Source organism: Eucyclogobius newberryi, unplaced genomic scaffold (assembly GCF_026437365.1).
Source record: "Eucyclogobius newberryi isolate DKJ021-1_F unplaced genomic scaffold, fEucNew1.0.hap1 SCAF_12, whole genome shotgun sequence".
In the NCBI taxonomy this organism is placed as follows: domain Eukaryota; kingdom Metazoa; phylum Chordata; class Actinopteri; order Gobiiformes; family Gobiidae; genus Eucyclogobius; species Eucyclogobius newberryi.
The window spans coordinates 33,071,681-33,080,856 of NW_027315746.1; the positions used below are offsets into that span (position 1 = coordinate 33,071,681).

General features: G+C 43.2%; 1 protein-coding gene across 1 annotated transcript; it reads left to right on the forward strand.

Annotated features, from left to right (window-relative positions):
- Positions 1-7,801: 7,801 nt before the first annotated feature.
- LOC140355872 (uncharacterized) lies at positions 7,802-8,964 on the forward strand. The gene has a single exon (XM_072440512.1). It carries the CDS (start codon positions 7,864-7,866, stop codon positions 8,962-8,964), a length of 1,101 nt encoding a protein of 366 aa, XP_072296613.1. The 5' UTR covers positions 7,802-7,863.
- The last annotated feature ends 212 nt before the right edge of the window (positions 8,965-9,176 follow it).

A 9,176-nucleotide genomic window follows, 5' to 3' on the forward strand; every position in this document is an offset into this window, starting at 1 on the left:
GGAAAAAGAAAAAGCACAGTTCACCAGCTTTGGGTGGATAGGAGAGAGTGAAGCTCAAATAAATAGGAATTAACCAGCTGAACGTGAGCCCGACAGTTCCAAACTCTAATGTCCCTCCATGGTTTCTGAAAGAGCCTGGGGTAGATCTGAGTTTGTTGAGAAGAAAGAAATGTAGTAGTGTTAATGTGAACGGGTACATAAATAGAGAGTATTCAGAAAATCTAGTAATTTACACTGATGCATCAAAGTTAACTAGTGGCAAGGTTGGAGTAGCTTTTGTCATCCATGATATAGACATTGTTGTAAAAAAAAGAGTAAGTGATTACATAGCTGTGTAAACAGCAGAACTGTTGGCTGTGCTTTTGGCACTAAACTGGAGGAGGAAAATGGGCAAGAGAAAAATCTAGTTGCATCAGATTCAAGTAGAGCAATAACAAGTATTAAACATTTGAGCTCGGAAACCAGACAAGACGTAATCTGTGAAATAGGACAAGTGCTAGAAAGAATAAACAGACAAGGGAAACAAGTAACCCTTTTGTGGGTCCCAGCTCACATAGGGGTGGAAGGGAACGAGCTGGCACATAAATATGCAAAAGGAGGAGCTACAAAAGCAGAGGTGGACATCCCCATTTTGCATTGTAAAACAGAAATCAAAACCACAATTATGGAAGAAGTTAGGAAACGATGGCAGAGGAGATGGGTTGCTTGCTCCTCCCCCTGCACAGCTGGACAATGCCCTGCACCCGTCCCTCTTCACACCTCTGCTCCAGCTCATCAGCTCCCCACTTCGCCTGGACTCACCCATCCCCCCAGCACACAGTCCCCCTGCCAACCACTGACTCTCTCAACAGCACAGGTGAGGAGAGAGCTGAAGAGGATTAAAGTGAGGAGGGCAGCAGGACCTGACGGCATCAGCCCCAGGCTCCTTAAGTCCTGCGCAGATGAACTGTGTGGAGTTATGGAGCATGTCTTCAACATGAGCCTGAAGCTCAGGGTGGTACCACAGGTCTGAAGACCTCCTGTCTGGTACCTGTGCCCAAGACACCGCGCGCCAAAGACTTCAACAGCTTCAGGCCGGTGGCTCTCACGTCCCACCTGATGAAGACACTGGAGCGGCTGGTCCTGGACCACCTCCGCTCCACCGTGAGCCCAGCCATGGACCCGCTGCAGTTTGCATACCGGCATCGGAGTGGAGGACGCCGTCATCTCCCTGCTGCACCGCTCTCTCTCTCACCTGGAGAAACCTGGCAGCTCTGTGAGGATCCTGTTCTTTGATCTCTCCAGCTCCTTCAACGCCATCCAGCCGCTGCTCCTGAGGGACAAGCTTGATCCTGGACTACCTCACAGAGGCACTGTCATTTTGCCTTTTTTCTTCACCCTCTACACTGCAGACCTCAGACACGACACGGACAGCTGTGTCCTGCAGAAGTTCTCTGACCACTCTGCCATCATCGGACTAATCACAGACGACGATGATGCAGGGGACTGGACTGGTACAGGACTTTGTGGACTGGTGTCAGCGGAACCACCTCCTCATCAACGCGGGGAAGACCAAGGAGATGGTGGTGGACTTCCACAGAGGCCACCCCACTGCCCCCTCACCAGTGAACATCCAGGGACGGGACATTGAGAGAGTGGACTCATACAAGGACCTGGGTGTTCATCTGAACCACAAACTGAACTGGACTCATAACACAGACGCACTGTACAGGAAGAGCCAGAGTCGGCTCTACCTCATGAGACTCAGGTCTTTTGGAGTGACAGGGCCACTCCTGAAAACCTTCTCTGACTCTGTGGTGGCATCAGCTCCTGTAGGTGTGGCCTGCTGGAGCAGCAGCATCACAGAGAGGGAGAGGAAGAGACTGGACAAAGTCTTTAAGAAGTCCCGCTCCGTCCTGGGCTGTGCTCTGGACTCGGTGCAGGAGGTGGGGGACAGAAGGGTCCTGACTAGATTCACATCTATGCTGGACCATGAGTGTCGCCCCCTGCAGGACACTCTGTCCGCTCTGGAGAGCAGCTTCAGAGAGACTGATCCAACCTCGCTGTGTGAGGGAGAGGTTTCACAGGTCTTTCCTTCCTGCTGCTGTCAGACTGTATAACAAACACTGCTAGCCCTGAACATGTGCAATACTGATTTAACCATGTGCAATACTGTCATATTCATGTGCAATTACTGTCATACTCACACGCAATTAGTTTCATTCATGTGCATACAACTGATGTAAATAAGAGTGTTTACTTTACCATTATTATTAGTATTATTTGTCTTATGCCTGCTACTTTTATTTCTATTATTATTATTATTATTATTATTATTATTATTATTATTATTATTATTATTTTATCTTTATTTTTATTTTTCTGCCCTCCATTCCCTATTAAGATATGAGAGGACCTGTTTACAAGGTTTTGTTAATAAGAGTTTTTGTTTATAAGAGTTCTTCTATTAAGAGTGTTTTTTTTAACTTCCTATAAGTTATCTGTCCTTTCCCCCTGTATCTACTGTGTTGTAACACCCACATTTCCCCATGTGTGGACATTAAAGGCATATCTTATCTTATCTTGCCTCAAAGGTCGGTTTTTCTATATTATACAAACGAGAGCAGAGGGGAGAACAAGAGAGTGGAGCAGTAAGAGCCGCAGAGAGGAGGACGTTCTGACGTGTCTGAGGTTGGGACACACAGGGCTGAATGACACCCTCAGAATAATAGGGAAACATTGAACAGGGGAGTGCGAGCGCTGCAGAGTCCAAGAGACAGTGGAGCATGTCATTATTCATTGCCCGAAATATCAACAGCAAAGACAAATTGTGAGAGAGAGTATGTGAACATGGGATTAGATTTAGTATCAAGGAATGATTGCTGAACATCTCACAAGAGGTTATAGTAAAGGTACTCCTTATGTACCTTAAGTCAACAGGATCAATGGGGAGGATTTAAGGACTGTTGGGGCCTTCCCAACCCACACTCCATACCGGCCGGTGGCGGTAATGGTGGTGGCACCTTTAGTTGCGTGCCAACCGCCGATAAACAATACTAGAAGAAGAAGAAGAAGAAGAAGAAGAAGAAGAAGAAGAAGAAGAAGAAGAAGAAGAAGAAGAAGAAGAAGAAGAAGAAGAAGAAGAAGAAGAAGAAGAAGAAGAAGAAGAAGAAGAAGAAGAAGAAGAAGAAGAAGAAGAAGAAGAAGAAGAAGAAGAAGAAGAAGAAGAAGAAGAAGAAGAAGAAGAAGAAGAAGAAGAAGAAGAAGAAGAAGAAGAAGAAGAAGAAGAAGAAGAAGAAGAAGAAGAAGAAGAAGAAGAAGAAGAAGAAGAAGAAGAAGAAGAAGAAGAAGAAGAAGAAGAAGAAGAAGAAGAAGAAGAAGAAGAAGAAGAAGAAGAAGAAGAAGAAGAAGAAGAAGAAGAAGAAGAAGAAGAAGAAGAAGAAGAAGAAGAAGAAGAAGAAGAAGAAGAAGAAGAAGAAGAAGAAGAAGAAGAAGAAGAAGAAGAAGAAGAAGAAGAAGAAGAAGAAGAAGAAGAAGAAGAAGAAGAAGAAGAAGAAGAAGAAGAAGAAGAAGAAGAAGAAGAAGAAGAAGAAGAAGAAGAAGAAGAAGAAGAAGAAGAAGAAGAAGAAGTACTTCCGTGAGTTAGGCGTGTATGATCTAGTGCCTGCCATGCTGCTGGACTCGCTGCTTAAACCCGCGACCTACAACGACTCCAACTCAACATAGCCGAAGGTAAGTGAAGAATGACATTATATTTGTAAAGGAATGTGTTTCCTTCACTTATATCCGGTGTTTAGGCCATAGTTTTAACTTGTTTGTGACGTTAGCTAGTCGGCTAACGCTAGTCGGCTAACGCTAGTCGGCTAACGCTAGTCGGCTAACGCTACAAACGTAAAACAACAACACTAATGAAGTGAACTCTTTTTATCGGTTCGGCTGGATGTGAAGTGAATTACTGAGAGTGTGTTTCTACTATTATTTTACATGTTTATTGCTTTTTATGAAAGATATACACGTTTTTACCGTTGTCCCAGCAACAATACATAGCTTCACGCTGACGTCGTCATCCGGGTCACTTGACCTAGTAACGGGGGCATTCAGTTTGCGAGGGGGAAACAACACCATAACTACCGCGTGTCACGTGGTTACGCAGAGCATTTGGAGCATCAGTGATTTGAACATCCCAAAACTGAGCAACTTTTTGAGATCGATCAGAATGACAGTTAGCTTACTCGGTATCAAGGTTTTGTGAGGGGGCAGTGACCCGGATGTTGTGACGTCATCTGAAGCTATGTATCGTCTCAGTAGAAGTGCATGTGACACACTGAATGGACAGTCCACTCTCGATGCACTTGGACAGATCTTCTTCTTCAAAGACAGAGAAGTCTCCTCAGGGGTCTTTCGTGTTCCTGTAAATGAATAAATCTTGTAAATGATTCATCAACTTAACTGCATTGATGACATCAGTAATAAGCCCTCACTTCCTCTGTTGTGCTGCAGTCTTTGTTTAGTGCAACGCGTACATCCATGGATTTGCTCTTCCATGACAGATGTAACCTAAAGCATTGTTTATTATTTTCTGATCGGATGTTGCATCCCGATCAGTGATCGGATATACATTTTACTCTTACTAGTTTGATCAGCGTTATACATTTCAAGCTTATTATTAGTCTCTCTCCTCCGTATAACACATGAATGGATCATGACATTTTACTGCCCACACTTTACGGCAGTTAACTTGCATCATGGATCAATCATCTGCATGTCCAGGGAATTTCGCGGACACCACACAGCAGAGAGCATCTTAACAGATTAAGGAAAAAATGCTCAATAACTGGGGCATCGACAAGCAACGAGTCGGTGTAATTTTGCGTGACAAGCGCTGCTAATATGAAGAAAGCTATGTGTGAGACGGGAGTGCGGAGTGTGCGCTGCGTCGCACATTCTGGCCATCTCTGCGTACAGAACTTGCTTTCCCAACACGGCGTGATAGACACCGTGGCTACTGCGAGGATGAGTGTAGGTCGCTTCAAACACTGGCCCCTGGCCTACTCTCGACTCGAAAACAGATGGATTTCATCAAGAAAAACATACGTTTTATTATTTAAGCCCAAGAGTATTAAGAGTGCAGTTCTGAAAAGCACATTATGGCCTTACTTTATGACACTGTTGCAATTTTAATACACTTTGTTTATTTGTTTACATGCTTCTGGGGATTTTAAGTTGAGCTGCTTTTTTATTTAATTCAAATTCTGCACTATTATTTCTTATTCAAGCTAGCTCAAAAAAGGTGCACTGTTAAAGTGTTAAAAAATAAAATAAAAACTGCGACAACCTGCATTTGTGCATTTAAATTTTTTTTTTACTGTACTTGGGAAAGAAATCCCGCACACTGTCTTACTTGCGAATAAAAATGTATTGGTAAAGAGGCAACGTTTCGGCAACTGGGCCTTCGTCAGGCAAATGGGTAACTGAGGATGGGACAGAGGTTTAAATAGGAGTGGCCTAAAAAATAGGAGTGGCCAATCACAGATGTTAAAGGTCCCATAACATGCAAAATCGACTTTTCAGAGCTTTTAACCTTCTTACATTGCTATTTGTGCTTCATATTTGTCCAGAGTGTTTTTTTGATTGATTCCCGCAGTGTTTAGCTATATTACAGACTATTTCCTTTCCACAAATCTCCAAACTGACGGGCGGTGGGGCAAGACCGCGTCATAAGGGCAAGCACGCGTCATTAGCCCCCCTCACCCCCCGCCTGCCGCCTCCCGCCCCCTTCCCCCCGGCTCCGCGCTGCTGTCTCCCTTCAAGCTCATTCCGGAGTTTTTCTGCTTCGATTTACGAGGAAACACGGCTCAAAGAGGCCCAAAACGTCATTAATGATATCGCACTCTTTACTCTTATCACAATGGTGAAGGTTTATGTGGCACTTGATGCAGCAACCGGGAAAATAAACGGAGAGAAGTTCTATCCGATACGAAAAACCAGGAAATAAGAGCGCGATGGACATAAGACTTTTTTATCCATCTCTATCTCTGTAGATAGATAGATAGATAGATAGATAGATAGATAGATAGATAGATAGATAGATAAATAGATAGATAGATAGATAGATAGATTCTCCTCACTCATTCGCGCGGAGCTGCGCAGCGCGGAGCAGACAGCTGTGGGGCTACGTCACGGGTGGGCGGGGCACACACGCTCTCTGAGACTACGTCACGGGTTGGGCGGGGGAGCCAGATCGCTCTTCGCAAGGTTGGGGGCGAATATCAAACCAAGCCGTTTGCATTTCCGGGTTGGTGAGGGGGTCCAAGGTCTGGGTGATATTTCTTAACTATTATGTTAAGGCTGTTGCACAACCCTTATTATTACCAATTATACACTAGACTACACTAGACTACGAAACGTGAAAAAAAGCATGTTATGGCACCTTTAATCACAAAACGATAGACAAATAGTGACACCTCATGATGAATTACACATACGTCAAAAATAGTATTAATCACTATTTTTTGAAGGCCCAGTTGCCGAAACGTTGTCTCTTTACCAATACATTTTTATTTGCAAGTAAGACAGTGCGCAGGATTTCTATTATTATTATTATTATTATTATTATTTTATATATATATATATAATTCCACAAATGTTCCCAATCATTGTGTTCACACGTGCTATCACAGGCAACACAACACCGCTCTGTGACGAGTTCTTGCTGGTTTGCTCACGGCAACAAACCACACTTTTTTGTAGCTGCTGTGAACAGCTGCAAGTTCCCCGAGTTGATCTGGCGCTGTACTCACACCACGTTTGTGAAATATGTTTGCTCATGTAACGGTTATATGATTAAATCCCACGGGCGCATACATGGATGCGCCCGTGGGTAAAACAAAACTAATCAAATGTGTGGTGATTTTCATAGCTTACGATGCCCACAAATGTTTTTTTCCCCGCAGCTTTTGAGTTTGCTCTCACAATTTGACATTCTCGAAACATACGGCCAGTAAATATGCAATAAAATGTTTAAGGTCTGGTTTTCATTATTTTGAAATCCAGGTCGAGTTACCGGAAACACACATTTTTTTCTTCTTATGAAGCTCTCTCAGGTGTGAACTGTTGCCCAGTCAAGTGACCCAAACTGCCATTTTAGAGCCAATTACCTTCCCAGGAATGTTGTGTAGAAGCATTGCGACTCCTGCTGACCAATTTGTTCCATAACTAAAATATATTTTGTCTCCCCAACATTTTTCATCAGTGTTTTTGGTGTGTGTCTCTTGAAGAAGAAAACGATGTGCTTTGGTTTTAGTCGAGTCTCTCAAACCCCGAGCATTGAGAGACGCCTGCCGTGTGGGGCGGGCTGCGGCCTCATGAGTTTGAGTCCGGCTTTCACCTGTTTGCTGCATGTCGTTCCCCAGTCTCATTCCCATTTCCCACTGCACTGTCCTGTCAAAGCCTACAGGCCCAAAAAAACTCTGGAAAAAAAAGTACTCAGAATGTGAAATACAAAGGATCAAACATGACTCTCCCACTTTACCCTCATTCACACAAACACATTTAATTGTTAAATTAAATCAATGTGTTACATTCATTAAATGTTGAATGTAAACATGTTTGAATGACAGAGCTCTGGCTAGACTTGTTTGATGCTGTCGGTCCCCACCCAAAGCCAGAGCCTGTTATACTGTCCACATTCTTATAGAAACAGTAAAGTTCTGTTCGTTTCATAACTCACTGAAGCTTGTGAAAATGACTTATTTTTTTCCATGACAACACCACTCTCAATGGTGATAAGGAATTGACAAAAGTATAAGTTATTTATTTAACCCTATTATTACTTAACATCTTCTTTTTCTGTGTTCATGGCAGATCTAAAAGTCCATCAGAAGAATGGGGTTCACCTGTGACCAGTGTGGAAAGACATGGAGCTGTTCTTCTGCGCTCAAGAAACACTACAGAACTCACACAGGAGAAAAACCATACGAGTGTGACCAGTGTGGAAACAGTTTTCCTACAGCAAGAGCTCTCAAAATACACACTAGTATCCACACTGGAGAGAAATCTTACAACTGTGATGTTTGTGAGACGGCATTTTCAAGCTCAAGCTACTTAAAAAAACACATGAGAATCCACACTGGAGAGAAACCTTACAGCTGTGATGTTTGTCAGAAGACATTTTCAAGCTCAAGCTACTTAAAAAAACACATGAGAATCCACACTGGAGAGAAACCTTACTGCTGTGATGTTTGTCAGAAGACATTTTCAAGCTCAAGCAGCTTAATAACACACATGAGAGTCCACACTGGAGATAAACCTTACAGCTGTGATGTTTGTGAGAAGACATTTTCAAGCTCAAGCAGCTTAACATCACACATGAGAGTCCACACTGGAGAAAAACCTTACAGCTGTAATGTTTGTGAGACGGCATTTTCCCAGTCAAGCAGCTTAACATCACACATGAGAATCCACACTGGAGAGAAACCTTTTAAGTGTGACCAGTGTGAAAAGGCTTTTAGAACATCACCTGAGCTCTCGAATCACTACACAACCCACACAGGAATAACACTAAATGAGTGTGACCAGTGTGGAAACAGTTTTTCTACAGCAAGCGCTCTCAAAAGGCACACCAGAATCCACACTGGAGAGAAACCTTACAGCTGTGATGTTTGTGAGACGGCATTTTCCCAGTCAAGCAACTTAATAGCACACATGAGAATCCACACTGGAGAAAAACCTTACAGCTGTGATTTTTGTGAGAAGGCATTTTCAAGCTCAAGCTGCTTAATAAAACACATGAGAATCCACACTGGAGAGAAACCTTACAGCTGTGATGTTTGTCAGAAGGCATTTTTCCAGTCAGGCAACTTAACATCACACATGAGAGTCCACACTGGAGAGAAACCTTACAGCTGTAATGTTTGTCAGAAGGCATTTTTCCACTCAGGCAGCTTAATAAAACACATGAGAGTCCACACTGTTGAAAAGCCTTAGCGGCTAAGGCTTTTATCAGATGCATGTGTTTTCATATCAAACGCCTGCTAATGTTCATGTTTTACCATAAATGAGCTCATCATCTGGACACTTTTTTTTTTTCCCAACTCCTTCAAGAGTCATTCTCAATATGTGGATGTAGTCTGAGAATGCAAATATTTATTCTACTCTATGAAGGGTGTTTACAATTTCACTTGAGATTACTCTCCTTT

Bases quoted from the DNA above. Each gene is read 5' to 3' on its own strand.
- LOC140355872 (XM_072440512.1), top strand. From the start codon at position 7,864: ATGGGGTTCACCTGTGACCAGTGTGGAAAGACATGGAGCTGTTCTTCT.